General features: G+C 38.6%; 1 protein-coding gene across 1 annotated transcript in view; it reads right to left on the bottom strand.

The window, feature by feature from the left end:
• The window catches only part of LOC140239420 (uncharacterized), a 29,045-nt gene extending 2,124 nt beyond the window's left edge, over positions 1-26,921 (bottom strand). The window contains exons 1-8 of the mRNA XM_072319259.1: positions 26,864-26,921; positions 22,757-22,869; positions 20,787-20,909; positions 18,349-18,487; positions 16,358-16,473; positions 11,638-11,776; positions 9,520-9,707; positions 1,573-1,738 (exon numbers count right to left, since the gene is read on the bottom strand). Of these exons, the coding sequence (XP_072175360.1) occupies positions 1,573-1,738; positions 9,520-9,707; positions 11,638-11,776; positions 16,358-16,473; positions 18,349-18,487; positions 20,787-20,909; positions 22,757-22,864 (979 nt within the window). The 5' untranslated portion in view covers positions 22,865-22,869; positions 26,864-26,921. The remainder of the gene's footprint in view (positions 1-1,572; positions 1,739-9,519; positions 9,708-11,637; positions 11,777-16,357; positions 16,474-18,348; positions 18,488-20,786; positions 20,910-22,756; positions 22,870-26,863) is intronic.
• Positions 26,922-27,354: the final 433 nt, after the last annotated feature.

Here is a 27,354-nt window from a genome sequence, read left to right as displayed (position 1 = left end):
ACTGAGCATTGTTGTGTGTAATCATACCGTCCCCTCTAGCAAGAGGCATAACACTCTCTCCCTCGGATAGGACATAAAATGGAGGTCCCGTGTATGAGAGAGTAACAACTCATGCACGTAAAAGATCCCGCTTCATTCATTCATCGCAAAGAGCAGGATGTTTAACCCGGTGAAGTGGTCAAGCCTCACATCCAACTGGACCCCATGGAAGACTAGTTCAGCGTAGCTGAATATGGGATAACCAGCCATCTTCTCAGATGGAAATGAACAAACAAACAAACAAACAAACAAAGCAAACTATATGAGTGTGTGTTACGAAGGGACGCAATGAGTTCTTGCAAGTATGCAGGCATTCCGCCATGAAATGTCTAAAAAACTGATCAATATTTTTTGTTTTGTTTTTTAGATCAATATTTGTGTGTGTGCGTGTCTGTCGGTCTGTCTGTCTGTGTGCGTGTGTGTCCCTCTCTGATCTCTCTTTCTGTTTAAGGTTAGGGTTAAAACTTTGATTTTTTTTTTTCACTTAATTTTATGAGGGTGGGGAAGCTGTAAGAATTAGGGCAGAGAGGAGGAGAGCGAGGTAGCCGGATGATAACCTGTCGTTCACGGAGGATTAACTCTAGGACAGAATGGTGTGAGATGTGTGCTATGTGTTTGGAGTGTTGTGAGTGTGAATGTTATGAGATGAGAAGTGCAGCTGGTAGGGTGACCTGTTTCTGTTAAGGAGTGGTTATTTTCAGTCAGCATAAGTTCGGAATTGGTGAATTCCTTTTAGCGTAATCAGTTGAGAAGAAAGTCGGGGGAAAGAATAAGTTTGTGCGAAATGTGATACAACGTCGTGATTGTGAGAGATAATAATGTATGCAACTTTGCTACTATCGCTGTTATCGCCTTGAAAAAAGCGCGAAGTTTCATAACAATGTGAGCTTTTATTAAGCACAGCTCAAACGCGATCATATAGAGGGGCATTGCTGTGTGAAGTTCTTTCCAGGTTGTTCATCGTTCTGCAACACGAACACGACTAAGAGGTTCTGGAAAGTCACAGGCATGCCACATTTGGCGCAATTTGGCTTTCTACATGTGGAGTGTGATTTTATTTATACTTGTCCAATTTATAAAGTACATCTGTCATAACATCATTGTAAATCCATCCCTGAGCTCATGTCTGATTGCCCATGGTTTGTTTCGTCGTTTTGCTTGATTTTCTTCTGGTGAAATTGAAACGAACAGTTTTATCGCAAAACGGCAATAACGCCCTTTTAGATACTTTAAAGTAAGTCCATCATCAGATAGAACAAAATAAACCTTTAATACCTCACTTTTTCACATTAAAATACATGTTACTGATGTTATGATTAAAGTTTGATAATGTATCCAAGATTTTTCGTCATCTTTTTGGATGTTTATAGCAGCTTTAATCTCAAATATCCCAAGTGAATATGAATGGATCGAGCTAACTCATCAAAACTCTTCAAGTACTAGGCCTAGGTGGTACTTTATAAGTAACTATCTTTTTTTTATTATTATTATTATTAGCTCAAGGCTTGGCGAATGTTGAGGGATCACAATTACCTGCCACATGCGGACAAGCCATGGATGTCCCACTGATTGTTTTAGTTGACAAGTCGTTCCATGTGGACGTGATGTCTGTTCCGGGAGCGAAGATGTCAAGGCTTTCTCCAAAGTTGGAGAAGCTCGATCGAGTGTCTGTTCTGTCCGTGGCACCAACCGTAATAGCCTTAGAAATAATAAACAAAAAACCGAGACGAAAGAGTATATGAAAAGTTTGATCGCAAAATGAGTTAAAGGACAAGTTCACCTTCATATAGACATGTGGGTTGAGTGAATGCAGCGATATTAGTAGAACACATCAGTGAGAGTTTGAGCAAAATCGGACAATCCGTTCAAAAGTTATGAATTTTTGAAGTTTCTGCTCAGTCACGGCTGGATGAAAAGACTACTATAGCTTGTGATGTCACATGAGTACAACGATATTAAGAAAGAATAAAGAAAATTCAACATATTTCCATTTTTCTTGCATAACAAAAGAACACTCGACTTCTCTCTTTCAGAAGGCAGGGGGAATAATATTATTACCCTTAACATACGTCAGAAGCAAGTCGAAGAAATGTGCACTTTATTCAAAAAGTAAACTTTTGTGAAATTCTCTTTTTATTTTCCTTATATAGTTGTACGCATGTGACATTATACACTGTAGTAGTCTTCTCTTTCAGCAGTGACTGCGCAGATACTTAAAATATTCGTAACTTTTGAACGGATTGTCCAATTTTCCTCAAACTTTCACTGATGTGTTCTACTACTGCTTTCTATCAATCCTTATGTATATGAAGGTGGACTTGTCCCTTAACCCCATTCATGTTTACTTATTATTTGCGATTAAAGGGGAAATGTAGTCAAAATAAAAGTTAGTCTGATAAGAAATAGTAAAGTATTACGAGTTCAACGGTATAAATTTGATCGAAATCGGATGAAAAATAATGAAGTTATGACATTTTGAAGTTTTGCTTTTTGTGTGTGTGTGTGGGGGGGGGGGGAGGGAAACAGTTCTTGAACAGTCAATATGAATATGCAAATGGCAAAGCAAGCATGTCATTCCCTCACAACTTACCATATAGTTTGTACATATAAGATTTTGATATTTCCAGCTTTTCATCCAAACGCAATTATACTCGAGGCTCAAATCCTCATATAACTGATCACTATTCTGAAGTTATTCAACCAGGAATAACGTCATGTTTCAGACTTCAACTAGAAATATCACTGAAGGTGATTAATACCCCCGCCCCATGACGACAGTCTTACCCAAGGAATGATCTTTCCTTGATCTTCTGCCATTTAAATGCCGTTACCATGGCAACGCAGCTTCCGACACGTCCGAAAAATATGTCTTGCACATCTTCCCACCAAGACTATTGTGTGTGCCACATTTCATAAGCTTTTGTCAAAAACTGAGGAAGTAGTTCAATCCACAAGATCTTTCCTTGATCTTCCGCCATTAATATGCCGTTACCATGGCAACGCAGCTTCCGACACGTCCAAAAAAATATGTCTTGCACATCTTCCCACCAAGACCAATGTGTGTGCCACATTTCATGAGCTTCAGTCGAATACAGAGGAAGTAGTTCAATCCGCAAAATCTTTCCTTGATCTTCTGCCATTTATATGCCGTTACCATGGCAACGCAGCTTCCGACACGTCCGAAAAATATGTCTTCCACATCTTCCCACCAAGATCAAGGTGTGTGCCACATTTCATAAGCTTTGGTCAAAAAACTGAGGAAGTAGTTAAATCCGCAAGATCTTTCCTTGATCTTCTGCCATTAATATGCCGTTACCATGGCAACGTACTTTCGGGTACTGTCAAAAAGTGCGTCTTGCACATCTACAACCAAAGGCACACATCTGTACCAAGTTTCATGGAAATTGGGCAAAAACTGAGGAAGTAGTCTGCAACACAAAATTTTCCATCATTTTGGCTCATAATATGTGAGCTGTTACCATGGCAACATACTTTTTGTCACTGTCAAGAAATGTGTCATGCTGACCTATATCCTAAGACAAACATTCAATATGAATTCCATGAGAATTGGAAGAACACTGATGAAGCAGTTTTGCCATGAAGCATTTTGCCCTATATTTTACCAATAACATGCCGTTACCATGGCAACGCACTTTTTTCCACTGCGGAAATATGTGTCTTGCACATTAACATATTCAGATGAACATCTGCACCTAATTTCATAAACATTGATCAAAAACTGTGGGAGCAGTTCGCGACGCAATATTTGTACCCATTTTTGCCCATAATATGCAGTTACCATGGCAACGTACTTTTGGGTACTGTCAAAAAATACGTCTTGCACATCTACAACCCAAGGCACACATCTGTGCCAAGTTTTATGGGAATCGGTTGAAAACTGAGGAAGTAGTTCGCGACGCAAGATTTGCAACGGACCGACCGCCCGACCGACCGCCCGACCGCCCGACCGACCGCCCGACCGCCCGACCGTCCGCTGATTCCTATATACCCCCCTTCAAACTTCGTTTGGCGGGGGTATAATGACAGAAACATTCAGCGTGTTTCTACAGAACCCCAAATTCCGGGTCTATCGGATTGTATCCGATAGAGGGGGCTGTAGAAACACACCAGTAACGGTTTCTTTCCGATGCAGATTCCGATACCGATTCCGCTTAACTTAACCGTCTAATGAGGTAGTTCTTTCCGGGGCAGTTTCCAGGGTCAGCGCTGTAGAAACACGCCAGGTTCAATAATCCGATACTGACCCGGAAGACAATCACCAGTACTAGTTTGACATACACGTGTACGGTAATGTACAAGTACTGTGTGGCCATGACTTTTATGTGCATGCATGTTGCAGCTATTTTATCTAACGTTGAATAGTTGGGTGTCTCCAAAACGTCCGAGTATCAGGTTCTAACGTTACTAGTCACAATTTGCCTCAGATTTGACAAACTTGTAAAGAAAATACTCTGAATTTTAACATAAAGAAAAGACACACGAACAGGGGCAGGGGTGTTATTTTTACACAGTTGCGCTGTAATTTTAAAACCAAGGCAACTAACACTAGATCTAGTAACCGTTCTCATATAGGCCTAGTTAGCGTTTAATAGGCCTAGTGGGTGTCTAATACTTTTTAACGTTAGATTCGAGCTACTAGAACCTATTTACAATCTACGAGTACGACTAACTTGTTACATTCTAATTGACAATACTATACTAACTAGCGCTAACAATACGTGTGAGATGCACATAGAAATCACATTAGAATCTAGTAGGGCCTAGGGGTCTATTAAAAATAGATATTCTCTAGGCCTAATACTTTTTAGTTCGGAAAATACAAACTCTAAAGTCTAGCATTAGCAAACTAAAAGGGTTTGTTTTATACGAACTTTTTGTCGTTTAAATATTCTAATAAAGGATCGTTAGGCTACTAGGGTCTAGTTTGTTAATCCGACAAAGATTAAAGAATCAAATAGAATATGGATCTTGGTAGGGCCTATAAAAATACGACGTTTCGTTAGTCCGAAAATGAAAGGAAATTCAAACATTCATTTACTGAGTATCAAAACATAATTGAAGCACATTTTGTCAATCCAAAAGTGGAAAAAGTGAGTCCATTTGGGGTGTAACGTTAGAATATGTCTAACTGTTAGACCTAGTTAACGTTAGAGGCAAGGTGCCTACCTAACAAACTTTACCGTACGTTAGAATCAACGCTATCTAGCCGTTAACTGTTTTGTTAGGCATCCTAACAACAGCTACTTCTGTTCTAAAATCTAACGTTGACTTGGAATATAACTAACAGTTCTTTAATGTTCCATAAACCCGAGTTTCTACCCGAATTAAATCCTACCTGCCCGAAGAAAGAGGTCTAGCACAGTTAACACAAACAGTCAACGTTAGCCCTCACGTTTAATAGGCCTTTGTTCTAACGTTACTTATAAATCCAATGACACACAGTCGATCCTTTTAGTTGTAACGTTAGGCCGTTTGTGTTTAAGACTCTAACAGTTAATAGACTAGATATCTATACTGAACGTTTTAACTTGTTAAGTTAGAGTGGTTCTCTATGTCTAGGGCCTAATTTAAAGGGGCCCTGAAATTCAAATGCATGTTGATTTGTGTTGATTTAAAATACCCTCAAGTTCTCAATAGAATTCTACCACTTTTGTGGTGAAACGCATTAGGCCTATATCTATTCTAACGTTAGAAACATTCTATTTATTTTTAACGACTTTTTTTTTTTATTCTCCGGATTAACGTTAGACTCTAGGATCTACTTGGGAACGCCCACAAAAAAAAAAAAAAAAGAAAACACATTCCAAACTAACACGTTACAAGTTCTAACGTTAGATCTACTTTAAGACATTTCTAATCAATATTATTCCTCATCTAGTGTCAGTCATTGGTAAAGACAGTAGACCCCTATGTAGCGTTAATGCAGTAGTAAAGTACGTCTACTGAAATATTTAACAAAACTAAAAAAAAAAACACCTTCCAAACTAGTTCTAGATTGACTTTCAGCCATTTGTAATCAATACAATCAAAATAGAGCCTATAATATGGAACGTTTCTTAGAACCACCCTTATTAATTCCCAAAAGTGATGTTTTCAAATAAAATTGGATTTCAGGGCCCCTTTAGAAACGTTAGTAAAAGTCGAGTGTTAGGCCTAACGTTAGAAATGTGGAAATCACTAACATGAATAGTCTAACATTAGAAAACTAGAGCTAGAACTTGTAGTAGTAGGACCTAGTAAGATAGTATCCAGTCGCAGTAGGCCCAACGACTCTTTACGCCTATAAAAACGTGTAACTGCTAGGCCCTAATCTAATCATTTTTTATCTTAACTTGTTAGCGTTAACGTTAAATGTTAGACTAGAAATATGCCTAACGTTGGGCCTAGCCCAACAGTTGAGTAGGAGGTTCTACTTCTACTCTAATGGCTAGAAACTAGTTAGAATTGATGATAGAACTTACAGAACTCAGTCAGACGCGACAGAAGCTGTGTCTCTGTGAACTGCTGTTGTCTCGTCACATGTGATAATCCAGTTATAAAAATCCAACCTTAAGATCCGTGAAAAATTGACCAACCAAAGAATTGGTAGAAAACAAAACTAGTTTCTAATCCATATAAACGTTGGAACTAACGTTAGAGTAGGAGCCCTAACGTTAAGTTAGATGAAAACAAATTCGTCCAGCAGCCGGTCGTGGTTAAACTTGTAGGACCTACCCACACTAGGCCGGGCCGGCCGGCCCAGGGCAGGGCTAGGCTAGCTAGGCAGGCCCTGTGCTCAGTTTCGTTCATTTCAATCGGTGATCGCATCCGCATCATCAGTAGATGCTTGACCTTGACCCAGGCCCACAATGCACCAGCCAACTTTCCAGACATCCGGTCACACCTGAATTCAGGTGGAGAATCGGATTCAATCCGATTATGCGCTTTCTGTAGAAACAACCCGGTTCCGCGTTAGCGCACTGTTTGATTACGCGCTTGCAAATGCTAGGTCTATCGGATTTTCTGTAGAAACACGCTGTTTGATTTGTGTGTGTGTGTGTTGTGTGTGTGTACACGATCAGTGGAAAATTTTGAGGGTATAACATGGTTAGCTCACTCATTTGCATATATTCATATCCACTGTACAAGAACTGTTTTGCAGAAATGAGCAAAACTTCAAAATGTCATATGTATTAAACTTCCTTATTTTTCATCCGGTTTCAGTCAAATTTTTACCGTTGAAGTCGTAAAACTGTACTCTTTTTTTTTTTTAATCAGACTGTAACTTATCATATTTGGACTGGATTTCTTAAATCTACTAAAATCAAATAGAATGATAAGAACATGTAGGATATTTTGTTCTCATTGCTTCAAGAATATTCCTTGTGTATCAAAGGTTTTATTTTGCTCTATCTGATCACACTCTTCATAATAATGTTGTTATAGTCTACATACCAATCGCAGCAGTGTCGCGTCACGGTATGCAATGGAAAAATTTAACGTAGCAATGATAACATGAAATTGCTGAAAATGGGTTAACAGCACACAGTGTGGCAGGTTAATCTCTCACGCAATTACAACACCCTGCTTCGACACATTCACCCAATTTCACAGAAACAGGTATTTAATGTAAGGTTGGCACATTGCTTTAGTTGTTGTTTTGTTGTTCTTTTCTTCCTTTCCCGTGCGCTAAATTACGAGTGAGAACGCAACATTACAAACCTTTAACCATCAATGTTACCACTTAAACATACAAGTTGGGACCAGTCTTCCTCTCTGGTGTGTGGGGTACACTGGTCAGGCCTTGTTTACATTCCACAAGATCACGAGTTTTTCCGATATCATGGCAGAAGAATCATTCGTGATTTGAGTGTTTGCTAGTTCCTTTTATGTTGTTGTTGTTGTTGTTGTTGTTGTTGTTGTTGTTGTTGTTGTTGTTGTTGCCAGTGGCGGATTCAGAGCGCTCTTTATTTTTAAACAAAAGAAAAAAATGGGGGAGGGGGCGCGAGTGTAAGGGCGCCTCCCCCTTACGGAATTCCTGGATCCGCTCCTGGTTGCTGTAGTTGTTTTTAAGAGGCGCGTGATTGAAATTTGAATATTTGCGCCTTTATCTTCATAATATCAATACTTTACGTTATACTAAATCGAAAAGTAAATATATCTGTTTTTATGTTTTACCGCTTCTGTAGTCTCCTCTCAGTAATAGTTTACTATTCTTTTTTATTTTTTTGCTTGTATAGGGTACTGTCAATAATGGTATTTAAACGCAAAGTTTTGTCATGTATGAAAGATAGTATGCCATAACGTGATCAGTAGGTCGGATGCTATAAGATTTCGTTTAAGAGTTTCCGTAAATCCCTTTCAAATAAACTACTGTACTGATAAAAAAAAGGATCGATTAATATCAAACACCCTTTACAATCTTTGTGGAGCGGTCGTAGATTATAATGCAATGTATAATGTAAGCACACCTAAACCAGTCAAAAACAGTTCACACACAAACACACACACACACACACACACCTTACAAATACACACGAAAAAAGTTCCTTGAAATGACTACTTAGAAATTCATAGGACACAATACATAAATGAGGGAACACAGAACATAAAAGTGAATCACAATAACTTGCACTAATTCCACATCAAGTGAAAGTCCACCGAAATAAATAAGAGTAAAATGCGTTGATAAGAATGCATGGTAGATAATTATAGTTTCACAAGTTTTAGTCCATATAAAGCAATTTCAACGCAACGCTCATTGTTGAGTATCAATCCGCGCTTGCGGGCCTAAAGATAGGTCGCTTGTAGATTGGTGATTATTTTAAAGAAAATGACGGCTTTTATGCGCACACTTGGAACTATTACCCAATTCCACAGAGGGGGTGGGTTTTCTCTCATTCGGTCGTTCATCGGAAGCGAAGTATGTTGCTTCTCGCCACCCACCGAAGTGTATACGATCGCAGTCTGATGAATTAACTACCGACTTGGTTGGTCGACTATCGGGGGGGGGGGGGCATTTCATGAAGGAACTTGTCGGATAAAATGTCCGACAAGTCAATTATATCCGACAAGTTTTGAGAAATTCTTTAGTCTGATTGGCTGATTTCTCTGAACTTGTGGGATATAATTGACTTGTCGGACATTTTATCCGACAAGTTCCATCATGAAATGCCCCCCAGGTCAGTGTCAGACACGTCGCGCGTGATCCTCTTTGGATGATCTTGCCTCATCTGATCACCGCCCGACATTGAATTATTATCTGACACTGATCTGATAGTCGACCACCCCAAGTCGAATTAATCGGACTGCGATCCGATGTATTTCGGTGGGTGGCCGGAAGCAACAAACTTTGCTTCCGATGAGTGACCGATGAAAGCAAAATCTCTGTGGAATGGGGTATGGCGAAGCAAATCGGTGAACAGTTTCACGCCTTCCTTGGATAATTATCATTACTCCGCCCCGACAAGACGAACTTACTTCCTCCAAACGAGCTGGTGAGGTGTTTCCGGCGTCTTCATTGGAATTACCAGCAGCCACAACAGTCTTGACTCCGTTGGCGATCAAATCTTTTACGGCATTGTCGAGGGAAGTTGAAGCACCGCCTCCCAGGGACATCGACGCGATATTGTTGTCGCCCACCTTGTTATCCCTGACGTATTCGATTCCTGCATGTGATGACATATTATGTATTGTAACTTTGATTATTCTAAAAACATCATAATCAATCACGTTATTCTTAAACGTCATGACCACCCAAGGCCACCACGTGACATTATTATCATTGTAATGAAATGACGATGAGATGAGTAAGTTCACAGAAATCAAAAAGACTGGGCGAGTATTAAATGCGGGAGCTAGAGTCGGTTTCTATATAAGTATTGTACGTATAGGAAGGGCGGGCACGCTCAGCGCTCGGCAACAACGACAAAAAAAAAAAAAAAAAATATGTGATACGGGGCGGACGCGCTCAGCATTTACGTTGAGAGTATGTCATACTTAAGGAGCTTCCGATTTTCGCAACGGGGACGTCCAGAGGAGAAAAAAAAACCAAAACAATATAATGTTCTGAACATTCGCAGAAACGGGCGTCAAGTCGATCTATTTTATAGCTTGCGTCGTCTGAATTTTTCGCTACGCGTTCTGGGCTATTGTTACGTCCACTCAATTCACGACGTGAAGAGCTAACTTCATGCACCCATCATACTGGGGGCGCCATTTTATTTCTTATACGTTGCGTCCCAGCGTAATCTAAAGCTGCTTTTCAGCACGACGTAAGGGGAGAGAACGTATTCATATCTTAAGTGGTTTTTCATTATCTCTCAAAAAGTTGGAAACCTGGCGCTCCATTTCAATTAAAACTATACCATCCCTTTAAGAACAATTAGTACACAATCTGAAATTTCCAAGGTCCATCGTAGATATTCAATACAAGTCATCTCTGCATCTGATAATCTCAAGACAGCAGAATACCAACATTGATGAATATCAGTAAAGACAACTTGATTCCATACAAGATAATCCCTTAGTTGTATTCTATAAATATTGAATATAGCCACAAAAAAAAAAAAAAAAACCACGACTTCATAAGGAGGAGCTTCTTTGTGGGACCCTCCATTTCCATCCCTATCTTTATAGTTAACTTGTATTATACGCTTTATGTATATGTTAACAAAGATATAATTGCGTGTTTTTTTTTTCCATCTGCTACTCATTTTCATTATATGTACTTTGTGAAATCACATTCTGCAATTATTACAAATATCCTGTACCTATACATTGTATATTTATGTGATGGAAGTGAATGTAAATTTGAATCTTGAATCTTGAATCTAGAATCTTGAGTGTGCACTTGCTACTTGATACGTACATTTTTGCATGTATAGGATATGCCTTTATTTTGAATAATTATTAATGTAGAAGAAATGAAAAACGTTATACAGTGGCTACGATCTTCTTTTACACTGAAAGCGAGAGAAAGAAAAGAAATGATGAGGAAAAACCTTACCAAGGTTCTTCAATCATTTGGACAACGCAGGCTTAGATTTTTTTCAATGCTTTATTGATTGATCGATTTATCTATAAAATGTTCTTGTTTCACTGTGAGAGAGGAAAAAAAAATACATAGTCAGCAGCACAAAAAAAGACATCGAAAGTCCCTGGTAAACACGAGATATCAATGAAAAGAATGAAGGATCTGGAGAGAGAGAGAGAGAGAGAAAAAAAAAAAAAGATGTTTGTCGGACTCCAAAACCTTATTTGCGATTTGGAGGAGTGGTACACGAAACTAGGTGCAATAAAGAAATAAGTATGACAATAATTCAGTATGTACCTATGTAGTGGCGGATCCAGAGGGGGGCGCAAGAGGCGCACGCCCCCCTTTATTTATCGTTAAAAACAAAAGAAATATAAGGAAAAAAATGAAATGAAACCCGGAAGTGGCACCAGAAAAATTAGTTGCGCCCCCCTTTACAGAATTCCTGGATCCGCCCCTGCTATGTGCCATACTGCATGTCTTACGACATTCAAGGAAAAAAAAATAATCAGAACAACCTTCAGACAAGTATATAGCAAGATAAACATGAGGTTATACTTTACCGCTGACGATATTGGATGTGCTTCCTGATCCAATGCAGTTGAGTACTTTCACACCCTTTATCGTTACTTTGTTAGCGACGCCATAGGTGGTGGATCCGACTGTCCCAGCGCAATGGGTGCCATGTCCGTTACAGTCCTCCTGTTAGAGTTAATGGGAAGGAAATTAAAGAAGCCCCTTTAACTAGTGAAAATTTAGCTTTACTGCTGTTGCAACTTTCTATGCTGACCTCTATCTGATTATGTCAAACTCTCCAGGAACCATGTCATACTGTTTACGAATGAATCTAGCAGTGACGGATACGGACGGGGCGCAGTGGGCGAGCCCCCCCCCCCTCTTTATTTGTTTTTAAAGCAAAAGAAATAAAAAAATGGGGAAATTCCCCCCTTTGATTTTGTAAAGGCGCCTCCACTTTACGGAATATCCTGGATCCGCCCCCGAGTAGGGCTACACTGTAAAAACATCGGTGTTAGATTTAACACCACGGGTGTTAAATCTAACACCGATCAAACTTCAATAAAGGACCACACCCACAGGTGTTGAAAAGTGTTCACCTGACACTTCGTGGTGTTAATTTGACACTGTACCTGGTGTTATTTTGACACTGTACTGGTGTTAATTCAAAAATGGTGTTAATTCAAAACACCGGACTTTTTGCAGTGTATCATTCTTTGATTTCAACCCCCATTGGGGATGTGATAATAATGATAATGATAATAATGATAATGATAGTATAATGTATAGTTATATCATAAGGATTACTGCATTCCCTGCACTCACGGAAGAGTCCTGCTAAATCCGATCAAAATGAATATTGACTTATGCATTTATGACAGAGTCATTATTATCTTTTTGATTTAGGGTTCCAAGTGGGGCTGCCGAGGCCTGCAACTGTCCTTAGAACTATGACTTTTGCATAGATCAAAAGACATCTTTATAACAGCAAAGCAAACAAAGAATCAAACAAAATAACAACAACAACGGGAAAAAAGTTTTTTTAAACTAAAGTAATAATATTTTCATAATTATCGTTATCACTATACCATCAGCATTTCTATCCCCGCGTCTGTCAAGTTTGGTGGAGAATACAGTATAGGAGGTATATTGTAAAGAAGTTAAAAATTTCAAATTAAACTGTTGGACCCCGTCACAACTTGCTATATTTTCATTAGGTAAACAGCGGGCAGTCACTTGCAATAGTCTGTAACACACCTTGATTTTACTCGATTATTCAGAAGGTTCGTAATTTGGAAATGAAGCAATATTCTTAATTCCAAAAAAGAAGTTATAATTTTCAAATAAATGAGCCTCCAGAATAACGAACCCTTGTTCATTTTTTGGAATTATACAAACTATCGGAAAAAACGAACCTTTTGAATACTATCACTGAAGTTTGGATAGAATTAACCCCTTTCTCATTTCCCAAGAACCAGGGGCGGATCCAGGCACAAAGGAGGGGGGGGGGGGGGCGCACAAAGCGATGGAGCAATGTGAGGGAGCGTATTTTTTTATATCTATATTGGACATCGTGTGATATCATACATACTTTTGATATACTTTTTATGATTTCATAACTCTTTGTAATTCTGGAAATATTGTTTTTCTCGTGGGCTTTCTTTGCCTAGTGTCGGTCTCGTGAGAGTTGGTCTCATGGGCTTTGTTTGCGTAGTGTCGGTCGTGTGATCCTTTTGTGCGTAGTGTCGAACTCATGGGCTGTATAACTACTGGGCTTATTTTTACTTGATGTCGAACTCGTGGGCTGTAGGTCCTATAGTGAGCTGTATGACTTGTGAGCTGTATGACTTGTGAGCTGTATGACTCGTAGGGTGTCGGTCTCGTGACGTGCACCCGAATTTACCACTCAAACGGAATGCCAGTAATGTGTGTGCCGAAGTTCCTACGTTATGTCGCATCACAAGCTTTATAGCGTGGATCAATCCATAATCTCTTACGCTACACCACATACAGCATGATTTTTTTTTTGGGGGGGGGGGTGGGGGAGGGGAGGCGCCAGGATTATGACTACAAAATAAAGTTTAATGTGTATCCGCCGTAGGATGACTTTAAAAAATATTTAAAACAAAATGCTCCCGAACATTATGCCGAAGGGAGGCACCTGTCCCCTATGTGCCCTATTCTGGATCCGCGAATGCATTAACAAACTTCTAGTTATATGGAGTTGTGTGTTTCGGGAAAACGACCTTCTCAATGGCACCAAAATGTTCGGATTTACGGACCCATTCCATAGGCCTACTTGGATTGAGTAACATCTAAAGGCATACAAGTTTTTGGTGTTCGGATCATAAAATCTTTGGAATATTATAAACGAAGGTCATCCCATTTCACTATAGTTCTCGATCTGTCAGCCAGCTTGAGTAGGCGTTTGTAATATTTGGAGTTTGTAGACATTATTTTGGAGCCCGTTCACAAGTTATAATGGACACCGTGTATATATATCGGTACTACTTAGATTATAGACTCCCTGACCCTAGGAATACTTTCTGCTCATTTTGGTGGTAGTTCAGCAGAAAGGCATTTTAGAACCAACAAACTAATCAAACAAAACAACAATATAAAGCGATCGCAAAAGTCACTGAGCATGGGCGCCCCTAAACTATACCCCTCAGAAAATAGTATAAACATTTTGTAGTCACCCTGCCTTTAGAGTTTTACTCGAAGGGCAACGCGTATTTGCATGATATAATGACAATGTTTTCTAGAAGTGATCAAACTTATTGACACCATACAAGCGCGCCGGAACACTTTTGTTTTTTTTTTTGTTTTGTTTTGTTTTGTTTTGTTTTGTTTTGTTTTTTTTTTTGGGGGGGGGGGGTGGGCAATATCTTTACGGGGGCACATTATGTGACGGTGTGAGATCCTCGGCAAGGGAGCGAAGCGACCGAGCGGGGGGAGGGTGTGGGAAGGGTATTTCACCCTCCTATACGGTAGGGACTTTTGGTAAAACAGAATATTTAAGAATAATTTTATAGAGCATTAAAAATAATTTCTAGGGAATCAAATATGGTAAAAAATCACTGCGAAGTACTATTTATGATTATAACTTACGGGGGCACATTTATGTGACGGTGTGAGATCCTCGGCGAGGGAGCGAAGCGACCGAGCGGGAGGAGGGTTGTGGGAGGGGGGATACCCCCTCCCGCGGTAGGACTTTTTGTATTTAAAAAAACAAAAACAAAACAACAACAACAACAACCAGAGTGGAACAGTCACATTTATAGAGCATTTTAAATCAAAATTCTAAGGAATCAAACATAGTAAAAAAAATACTGCGAAGGACTATGATCATAGCTCTTCATTTTACTTTTTAAGTACGGGGAGAGCGAGCGAACGACTCGGATTGTATGTAGTCACGTCTGATCACCTAAATTTTGTTTACGCTGTTCTTGACTAAAGATAACAGAAGCCACAGTTTGTCATGCAATATCTTTCAGAAACATTTTATACACATCTATATGCGCGAACGACGAGAGCAAGAGCTTAGAATCATCGTAAATATTCGTTTTTCGTGAACGTACGTACACGGATAGCCGCTTCAAACAATACTCGTTATTAATGAGCCGGACTGTGTAATGGAATTACACTGCTACATTTCTGAAATATGTGAGGCTCTGATGTCATCAACACTGTTCAGTGTAATTTGTTTCAGATATTCATTTATTTTTATTGGTTTCTCTGCTCAAAGGCAACAATAAATTCCGCGAATCTATATATGGAGCTGTTGATTTATGTACTACATGATGTGAAATTATGAAAATCGTCCGGAATGCCCTTTAATGCGGATGAGGCACTGGGTCCATTGCGTGCATAGGGGAGGTCAGCGCCAGCATGCATTAGTGAGCCACTTTCACTTTGCCATTTGGTTTTAGTCTGAAATGTATTGATTAAAAGCTTGTGCATTGTTCGAGCAATGAAAGATATTCTTATATTGCTATAGAAAGGAAAAATGAAAGGGTTTATTAAAGATATGTTCCAGGGGCCACACTCGTTGAAAGACGCGAGGCTACCATCTATACACTAAATCTACTCGTAAGTAAATGAAGAGTTTGTTTGCAAAAACCGATAAGTTCATTTTTGAAGATTTTAAAGTACGGCCTCTGTCATAAAGTACAAAATAATACCTTTTAAATGATATATTGGTCACTACATATAAAGGTATATTTTTGAAGTTATGATCAAAAGAAGCAAAAATTTTCTTATTATTCTCTTTATTTTTCTTGACCTTTAATCGCAAATATCTCCATTTGGCAAATATGGACTTATCGTTTTTGCAAACAAACTCTTCAAATATTAGTGTAGAGATACAATAATGTAAAGATACAAATAGTGCATGATATTAGTGTTTTATAAATAAAAATTCACCCCGTTAGGGACGAAAATTTCACATATTTCAGTTATGAAATTGAAAATATGTTAGACAAGAAAAGTGCCTATATTGTTCCTTTTGGTCTTTGGATAATTATTAATTGATTATTTGTTACAGGGGGCGCATGGGGGGGGGGGGGGAGACTCGTTTTGCCCTCCCCAAAAACAACAACAACAACAAACAAAATATTTTGGGGCAAATGCCCCCTCTGCCCCCCCCCCCCTCCCCCTCTTTCGGAGTCCTTGAAACCATACAAAATAATTATTTTCAATCCAATTTGAATGCGAATATCGATGGTTATTCCATTTTGCCTTTCAGATTTATTGTTGAATACTTACATCCTTCTTAGTTAAGGTGAATCCAACCTCTTGAGTGGCACGGCCGTTAAAGTCTGGGTGACTTTGTTGAACACCAGTATCAATCACCCACACAGTCCACCCATTACCGTCGTTTCCTGGGAGGTTTAAGAGAATGAAATTACTGCCAATTTTTTGAATCAATGATGTCTCAGCTGTTAACTGACAACTGGATCAACGCATTTAAATTTTACAGTGAAACGAGGAGTCTTTTTATTCATACTTTCTTTCCTAATCTTTACACATTATCTCGTCGGTCTTCCACTTCCACTGTTTATGCCAAAAGGCCCTTAACGTATAGACTTGTACACTATTAGTGCCCTTTTGGCATAACAGGGGAAGTTCTTTAAGGCCCTTTTGGCATACGGCCGACGATCTTTCATTGTCGTTACTCCTTTCTTCGTCTTAGCATCACCTGTGGGCATGTGTATCATTTTCTTTTTTTTTTTGTTTCGTAAAGTAGTTTGTTGTTTTGTTGTAGCTTATTATATCGATAGATTATCATATTATATTGCGATCTTCCTTCATGGTAACCTATAGCTAATTTTTCTTTGCATTTCTCTATTCTTTGTCACGATTATTTTGTTTCATGCTGAAGTTGTAGCCATGATGATTAATGAATAAATCTGTGTGTTTTCTCAATGATAACTGATTTATATTTCGTATTTTGCAAAAACAATAAATGGAGTGAAACGAAATAACATACTATGGCCAAGCAGATCTGCTGTGACTTGGTACACTTAACGAAGATACAGCTTTACTCCTATTGTAAAGAATGTACGTACAAAAAGAAACCTTATTTTCATACTGTCCTTTTCTGTTTAATGGTTCCTTTTTTTGGCCAAGGTTCGAATAATTCTCCATGTTCTATACTAAATTAGAAAATTTGGTATAGAGTGTCACCGAATTTTAACTTCATCGAAGGTCCCATGAGGACCACATTGTTTTACAAGATACACTGCAAAAAGTCCGGTGTTAAATAGTGAACACCAAGCTGGTGTGAAATTTTCGCTGCTCATTTATGGTGTTAAATTAACACCTCCGGGTGTCATTTCCAAAATCAATATAAAACTGTTTTTTGAAGAGTTTCTTAGTAACTGCACTTCTTGTTGATTTTTAATTTAAACAAGACGATCAAGAATTTACATTAAAATACTAGATTTTTGAAAAAATGTGAAAATGAATTTACACCACAGTAACACCAGCTGGTGTGGTCTCTTATTGAAGCTGGACGGGAGTTAAACCATTGATATCAACACCAACAAATATCAAATCAACACCATGTGGTGTCATTTCTTAATTAACACCAGTACAGTGTCAAATTAACACCACGAAGTGTCAGGTGAACACTTTCAACACCATCACAGTGCATTTTCTACACCTGTGGGTGTGGTCCTCTATTGAAGTTTGATCGGTGTTAGATTTAACACCCATGGTGTTAAATCTAACACCGATGTTTTTACAGTGTAATATCAGGCATGAAAACTGACTGTGAGATGACATTAGTCAAGGAAATCCAGAATTCTAAACACTGTATATCAACTTTGGGCGATAATAAATAACAATGACCCCTTGAGGACGTTTTTATTTTATACTACACAACGCATTTCCCATGATAGACACTTGCCCGAATATACTCGGGACTCGTCCTCATAGGTTTAAGAATAAGATAACAACAATTTCTAGAGAAGCGAGACCTGATTAGAGAAAAGATAAACCAATATAGGCTTGTGATTAACCTTTTATAGATATTCCATGAGTGATAATTATACAGTATTTACAGATGTATCTTATGTTGTTAAACTTTTGTTAGATTTCGTGCAGGGAAGGGTAGTATCCCAAACTGCGTTCTCTCCTTGCACTAAAGCGGGTTCCTTGAAATAACGTTATTTTGTGAAGTGGAGAAAGGTTTGAATATTTCATAATTGAAAAACTACATTCGGCCAATGATTACAAGATTCCAGTCTTCTTACCCCGTGGTGAGTATAGTGTATCAAGTGCATTTGTTTGCTGGTCGATTCGGTCCAGTCCCCATGTAGCATCCTCTCGTGCGCTCTGTATGCTGTACACACCGTCTTCCTCTACGTATTCTACGGCTGGCAGACGTCGCACCTATAAGTCAAAGGTTAAAGGTACCGTGGTAAGTCATGTCATAGATTTTTTTTTTTCTGCCAGCCGAGCTGAGAACTACAGGATCTAGAGTTGTCCTATCTGTCGGTTATATAATACGTGTATTTCCAGAAGTGAAAAAAAAAACAGAAAGGAAATAATGAATGATAATTATATCGTTCATGTCCTTTCACGTCCCTTTTTTCTTGTTTGATTTGATTTGATTTTATTTATTGACAAAAATGTATTTGCATACATTATATACAAATATGCACGTATAAGTTCGTACAAGAAATAATTATGTTGCATACGTTTTGTGAGAATTGTTATAAGCTTTGAAAAAAAAACACTTTACTGGAACGTCAAGTAGATATAACTTACAAAATCAAATATATCGGTACAGAAACATAATAAAAAATGTATAACGCACGTTTAATAGAAATAGATTCATTGTTAGATTTATGAGAGAAGGAGAGAGAAAGGGTGAAAGATCAAATGGGAAAAAAAGAACAGGGTGCTCCCCATCATGGTGGTTAAAGATATGCAAAATTGCTAATTCTGGTAATATGTTACTATGATTATGTTTGCTTTGATTTTATTATTTTATTTCCGCATTCAATCAAATACAACTTTAATACAAATTTCAAAAGCACAAGACAAAGAATATCAAAACGATAACGGTACACAAGTAGGCACACATGAGCAATAAGATTGAGCAGTTTACATAGACAGAAACATAAAATAAAATATACAGTATTTGTTTTCAGTATAACAGAGATAGTTGAATGTAGGAGACTGCCATCGCAAGCGATTAAGCTTGATATGTATGGGGCCTCGATATCCATACGTTTACTCGATGTACGAATAACAAAATAAACATTATGAACACGCAAGAACCGTGCAACTGGTTTTGAACATACTGGATTTGCAAAGAAGGGCATTCCTTACTTGTCTTCTGCTTATGTTTTGTTTGGCACAGTCGTATTTCATGAGAAAGAGAATCACAGATGTCAGGTGAACATGTCGTATGGATCAGCGGGCAATTCAAGGCCGTTCTTGGCTTTTCAATTTGCATGTTTGTAGAGGTTCTGGTTAGAAAACTTATATGATAGCTGGGTTAAAGCGGAAGATGTTTAACAGGTTGGTGGGCAGTTTGTGGGAATAAAATTTGTACACAAATACAGCACTTTGGCGGTAATGAATATATTAACAAATGATTAAAAGAGAGAGAGAGTGCGCAATCGAAAAAAAAAAAATGGGTTCGCATGAGACAAGTAGTCCGAGTTCGTGCAAATACGGGCAGCTCTTTATTTATTAATTTTTTTTTTTGAAGGAGAAGAAGTGAGTTAGTCTTCTGACATGCCTAAACGATATTACGGTAAGAAATAAAGAAATATAAGGCAGTATGGTGGACTTATAAATGGTAAATAACAGCGCGAGAATGTATGATATATTCCATCTCCTATATACAGAAGTCACAATGTCGGCAAGATGCATATTCCAGTTTAATTTGTCTGTCTCATCTCTTTCCCCCTATTTCTGTTTTCCCCGTTTCCCATTTTTTTTTGTTCCCTCTTTCCTCATTTCCCGCCCTCTAGTTTAAAGCTCTTCACCCCGTCTCTTCTGTTCCCCGTGAGGTACCCACATAGTGCACCAAGCACGGTCTTTTCACTGGGTACCTTCAGCCTTTCTTTTCACAGAATGTAGAGATATATTTGTATGAATTATAATGCCTCATCTTATAGACATGAACATGTTATTCTTTGCTACCCCAGTATCACTCTTTAAAATGCATGTTAAGATTTCACATAATTTTTTTTTGTACATTCTGTTGTAAAAAGTAAGCAAAAATGTGAACTTTGAATTGAATTGAATTGCATTGCATTGAATTGAATTATTCTTTGTTCTATGCTGCATGCAATAGATATCATTTAAGTGGATTTTTTCCCTCTACTATATTGAACACATGCACTCACACGTTTGTTCACCTTTCACTTACCCTGTATATGCTGCTATTTTTGCTTACAAATATTTTCGCGAATGAAGAGGTCACAGACATTTTTGCTCGATGTTTTCGCAAATTGACATCGACGCTAATGTAAATGTACCATTACTGTAGCATCTGGTGACATTTTCGCGTGTTGATAAATTCGCAATCCAGCTGCTATTTACGAAATTCGGGAAAATTAAGCCCTCACGAAAATAATAGTTCATACAGAGCACATGAAGAGCCTAAGAGGACCAGCAGTGAGAAAGAAAGGAATGCGAAGATAGCTCAAAGATCAATGTGATCGAAACTTACAACATCGAGAATGCGGTCATCCAGCTCGGCGGCGAATCCATGCAGGACGTGGTGCCAAATAGCGCCGACCCGTCCGCCAGAGATACGAACATCGGAAGCCACCTTGTCGACATTGTCCTCGTCCTGGAAATAAAGCGAAGTTTGACATGGTGAAATCTATCGTTTTTATCTTATTTCCCGTGTTTGGTCACGCTGTGAATTGAGCACTAAATAAATTGTGCCATAAAACAATAGTAATCATGACTAAACTTTATTCAACTCCAGCTCTTCAACAGTCGAGACAAGCTCATCTCAGGTATATATTCGATGTGAGTCTACGCATAAGATTGATAGACAAAATTGAAAGCTAGACAGGGAAGTCTTGGAGTCTTCCCATGAGCTCAAAACCAAAATGTCAAACGGCCCACGAGCTAGCCTTTGGAAAAAGGTCCATGTTTCATATACCCACGAGTCATACAGTTATAAGCTAGACACCAAGTGAAATAGGCCGCCATTAGCTGGACAGGCCTATCGCTGAAAATGGGCAAATAAGGTCCGTGAATCCGACACTCAAGCTGGTATCTCACTGAGCGGCGAACGTTTGCGAACGTAGCGAATTTGAGATTCGCCAACTTTTCTGACAAATGTTTGCGAAAAATCAAAGTTCGCTTCTGCCATTAGCGACAGTTAGCGACTTTTAGCGATGTTAAGCGACAATTAGCAACACTTCAGCGAATGTTTGCGAAAGTGTTTGCGAAACACAGCGAATATTAGCGAATGTTAGCAAATGTTAGCGACAATTTTGCAAATGTTAGCGACAGTTTTGCAAATATTAGCAACTGTTTGCAAATCCTTTGCGACAATTTTGCGAAAGTTCTTGGACCTAGAAAAGTACCAGGTGATTATGTATAGTCAGACCCATAAAACGAACGTAAAACCTTCCACTGAATTCAGATCTCTTGTGACAACCGTTCAAGATGAATTTCCAGTATATGGAAATAAATTTCTGTCAAGAAGAGGCTCAAGGTGTTGCTATGCTTGAAGAGCTGCTTTGTCAGGCTGCTGCTACAGCTATTGTGCAGCATATGAGAAATAAAATAAAGAAAAACAAGAAAGGAAGAAGAAAAGAAAGACTGTTTGGGTCAGAGATTGGTTGAAGAGGACAGACTTGCAGCAATTACATGATTGAGATGTCAAGAGCTTCAAGAACTTTCTTAGAGTGGAACCTTGTCTGTTTCAGAAGCTTTTATATTACTGTATAGGAACCGTATGGTTACTTGTTCGCTAGCAGTGGCGAATCACATAGAAATGTTAGCGACACCGTCTTACGACCGTTTGCGAATTCTTACGAGTGTTTTGCGAATGTTTGCAACTGTTAGCGAAAATACAAATTCGCAAAGGTTCGCAAAAAAAAATGTGAACATGTTCAAAATTTCTTTGCGACAAAAAAATTGTTAGCGACAATAAAAACCGTTTGCGAACTTTCTTGCGACTGTTAACGCACCTTTTGCAACCCTTTACGAACCCTGGCGAAATCCCAAATTCGCTACGTTCGCAAACGTTCGCCGCTCAGTGAGATATCCCCTTTAAGCAAACAAGGCCAGCGAACTCAAAACTAGGCCAGCTCCCCCCAAACAAACAAACAATCAAACAAACAAACAAACCAAAAAACCCAAATCCATGAGCTCGACATAAAGCCCCGTAACGTCATGATGTGAGCGGCACAGCTCGTCGGCATAATTATTGTAGTTTATGTTGAACTCGTAGGCATTTTTCACTTTAATGCGCGTATAGCGTCCGACTTTTGAGGTGTATGACTTGTGAGCTTTTAACTCGTGGGCTATGACTCGTGGGTTGTATTGCTATTATGATTTAGGGCCTATGGGATGTAGCCCTATGGCTCGTTGGGGTCGAGCTTATGACAGTGCAGAAGAAAATATCTCGTTGGATGGATGAAAACATCACGAAACTCTGCCCTCGCTGACACTCACCCTAATCTTTACGAGGTACTTGCCCGGGATTGGTTCTCTGTTGAGGAGAAGTGGAGCGAGCTCAGCGGAGGCCGCTGCCACAAGGAAGATTGGGAGAATGACCAGCATAGTGCCTGGCAGGAAAAACATATGAGGAAAACAATGAACTCCTCTCTCTAGATATCTAACTACGGGGAACATTGTGCGGGTTCTCGTGTATCGAAGTCAAAATCACAACCAATTTCTCACCGTTGTTTGAAAGTTCGTTTACCAAAAATTTGAATGACAATGATAAAGGTAACACTGACAAAGCACAAAATACTCTTCAGGAAAGACCACATAAACTAATCAAAAGTAAAATTAATGATTTGATAAATGGTTCAGTTCCCTTGCTCAGAAAGAGGGGCTTAAAATTTGCCCACTTGAATATTCTTAGCTTAATTTCTAAAATTGATGAACCTAGATTACTTCTGAGACATACATCACTTGATGTTATTGGTTTGAATGAGACATGTTGTGATTCCATGATTGATGATTCTGAATTGCATATCGATGATTATGTTCTATTACGTAAAGACCGTACAAGACATGGTGGTGGTGTGGCTGTATATACTTCCAACAGTTTCAATTACAAAATAAGAAACGATTTTAATTCATCTACTTTAGAATGCCTTTGGTTTGAATTGCATTATCATGTGCATGCATATTTCGCTGTTTGCCATGAATTCAGACTAGCAGGGACCGGCTTGTGCCGAAAGGGTGGGTTGGGTGGTGGCGCGTCGCGTTTAAATAATGGGAAGACCACCCTTCGTCCAAAGCCCCCCCCCCCCCCCGGTTTTGCCGAAAGGGTGCGTTGGGAGCGTTGGGTCGCGTCGCGTTGACTGGAACCCCACCTTTCGTCCAAAGCCCCCCCCCCCCCCGGTTTTGCCGAAAGGGTGCGTTGGTACTTTTTCTCATGTAATATTAAAAGACGAGTTTTGAATTTATATTTAACCTTCAAACAACCATTCCAAAGAGGTTATAATCGTCCGGATCGGTTTACGCTCTATTACCACTTGGTCTACAGCCAGTTGGTCTAATAGACTGTTTAATATCAGTTGGTCTAATAACCAGTTGGTCTAGTCATCATTTTGTCCAATTACTGTTTGGTCTAATTGTTATTTGGTTTAATTACTATTTAGTCTACAGTCAATTCGTATAATAATAGCCATTTGGTCTATTTTTGGTCTATTATGAGTTGGTCTAATTCCATTTCGTCTAATCATCAAATGGTCTAAAATAAAACCAAATTTGTCCAATATGAATTTGGTGTACACATCAATAAAAAGGCCCCCCCCCAAAAAAAAAAAAAAAAAAAAACAAAAGAAAACAACAACAACAACAACAAAAACATAGCCCAGTTGGTCATATAGACGAAACGATGATTGGACCAAATGGTACCTGATTAGACCAGGAGGCTGGCTATTAGACCAAATGACAATAAGATCAATGGTTATTATAGACTAAATGGGTGTAGACTAAATGATGATTGACAGAGGCTAGACCAACTGGGCAATGGACCAAAGTTAATGATGTGTACACCAAATTTATATTGGACAAATTTGGTTTTATTTTAGATCATTTTGTAGATGATTAGACGAAATGGAATTAGACCAACTCATAATAGACCAAATCGGTATTTGATGATATAAATTGGTGTTAGACCAAAAATAGACCAAATGTCTATTATTAGACGAATTGACTGTAGACTAAATAGTAATTAAACCAAATAACAATGAAACCAAACAGTAATTGGACGAAATGATGACTAGATCAACTGGTTATTAGACCAACTAATATTAAACAGTCTATTAGACCAACTGGCTGTAGACCAAGTGGTAATAGAGTGTAAACCGATCCGGACGATTATAGCCTCTTTGAAATGGTTGTTTGAAGGTTAAACATAAATTCAAAACTCGTCTTTTAATATTACATGAGAAAAAGTACCAACGCACCCTTTCGGCAAAACCGGGGGGGGGGGGGGGGGGGGGTTGGACGAAGGGTGGGTTCCAGTCAACGCGACGCGACCCAACGCTCCCAACGCACCCTTTCGGCAAAACCGGGGGGGGGGGGGGCTTTGGACGAAGGGTGGAGTTCCCATTAACGCGACGCGCCACCACCCAACCCACCCTTTCGGCACAAGCCGCAGTGACCAGGGCGATTCATCATGAATAAATAATAAAGTATTCATGTGCCTTGGAGCAGAGCTCTGAACAGGTGGTATCCATGTCCATTGTTCAGGGTCATTGTAAGTACACACTCACATACACATCATTAGTTCCTGTGTAAAGTTCAAGTTTTGTACGGATGAATAAAATTTGACCAAAATCTGGAACTTAACTTTGAAATTAATCATGGATTTCATGAAACTGATATAGGTTTTAATATTCAAATCACATCCAACTAAATTGTACACTATTCAGCTTTTACTCATATCAACGACAGTTTCATCTGATGTATAGTATTCGAACTATTAGCATAAAGGTGGGGTTTTTTTTTTTTGGTAACGCCTAGTACATTATCGTCTAGCTATTTAATAAACATAACACGATGTTCATTAATATCAGCCAGGGCTCCATGGAAGACCACTATTTATTGGTGAATGGGCTATACCCTGACAAAAGATAGAATGAATGGATGAATGAATTAATTAATTAATCAACAAAATAGATAGATAAATGAATAAATACATAAATAAATTAATTAATTTCTAGCTCTTTCTTCTAAGTTGTTCGATCTGCTTGGTTACAAAGCGCTCGGTGTATTGAATGCCATGCAGTAGGCCCTATATTTCTTCTTCTTTCATCTATGATGTCTTTGGACAAGGTTCCGTGACGTTAAATGACACTTTGCCTGAAGAGCAACATGTCTACAAGGACACCAAAATTATAGAATTGATTAATAATGGCGTTGAACTTTGAAAAATTGTAAAGAGTGCATAATACTGGAAATGATCTGTAATATCATAAACTACGGTGTTACATATTATGAAGATGGATAAGCTCTTTCAAGCATTATTTCAATGTCAATACAGCAGAAAAAAATCAGTAATTAATCGCTGTTTATCGAATGAGAGGGATAATAGACTTACACACACAAAAAAAGAAATTTTGACAAAATTTACCCTAGAGTTCGGAAGACTTATAGATTGTAAGCTCCCATAATAAAGCATGTGTTGTTTTATAGTCTCATTTTTTTTTTGAGAATGTCCTGAAATAACTCGGCAAGCTAAGCTACATTAGGATTTGGTATCTGTACATTTCCCGAACTATATTATTTCATGTTGTGTTGTTGTTGTTGTTGTTGTTGTTGTTGTGGGTTTTTTTTTGTGGGGGGGGGGTGTTATCTTCCATGATAATACTTCCAAGAATTTTTACACTAAACATTCATTTTAAAACGGATGATTTAAATATTTGTTGCATAAAGCCAACCCTATCAGTTTTCTTTCAGAATCTGTCATCGTCAATCAGAATCAATATAAGATTGAGAGAGAGAGAGAGAGAGATTTCTTCGTTTCATATAGCCTTGGTTACGTGGGGCCGATATCTTTAAAATTATGAGTGAATCATTACAATGAAAACAAAGAATAAATTCATTTTTTTTTTAATGTCTATCAAAAATCATCGGGTTGATGAGAGATTTCGAAAATGTTTTACGGCAAATGAAATGATAAAGCGGCATGTGAGCAATAACGATATCATTTCTGAAGTCAAGCTGAAATTCGAGACAAGGTTGTAAGCACACAGTATACACTAGTTGGGATAACGCCGAGCTTCTGGATATTGAATATATATACCATCATTAACATCAGTCACTATATGTTATGAATACTCATATTGATTTATTTGAAAATTGCATTAGTTCACTTTCACTATCCATTGAAAGAGAATATAATTCCATAGAAACATACGGGGACTGGATCGAAAACATTGCAATAGGTGTTTGGGCTTGGATCTACACGCTGGGTCTATTAGTCTATATTGATTGGTAATAGCAGGAGAAGTATGAAAGGTTTAAAAATTACACCTTGCATAATGACAGCTCGACACATCATGAACTATTATAGGAGGAAAAGAAATACTCACTCACCTGTCTAGTGATGTATCTTGAAAGATGTTTGAAGCAGTCAGAAGTCAAGTTGCTCGGTGATCTTGTGAGAAGATCTGGTGAGGACCTGCCCAATACCACTGGTATATAAGCAGTTCGTTGATAGCAGTTTTCGATGCTGTTCTTCCACCCCTCACAGCTCACTCGAACATCGCATTAACAGATTAATGTTGAGAACACAACTCGGCCCATACAACGTGGCAGCGTTTATCATATTATGTAAATAATACACCACTTGCGATAACTACATGGTAGTCACGCGCCTAAGGAATTAGAATAAAGAACGACGTCATCTCTTTCTTCCGTTCGACTGATTAGAAAATAAAAATAAATTATTGACAGATTAATACATTGCTTACCCTACACTAAGTTATTGCTGAGAAACAAAAAAAAAAGGCAATGCAAAATTTCTCGACCTGGCGTAATGTCCGATTTTTAAAGCAATACACCGCCTATGTGGGTGCGTTTGTTAC

The sequence above is a fragment of the Diadema setosum genome, chromosome 16 (assembly GCF_964275005.1).
Source record: "Diadema setosum chromosome 16, eeDiaSeto1, whole genome shotgun sequence".
Taxonomy (NCBI): domain Eukaryota; kingdom Metazoa; phylum Echinodermata; class Echinoidea; order Diadematoida; family Diadematidae; genus Diadema; species Diadema setosum.
The sequence above is the reverse complement of the archived record's forward strand: the minus strand, read 5'-3'. Positions and strand labels throughout refer to the sequence as shown.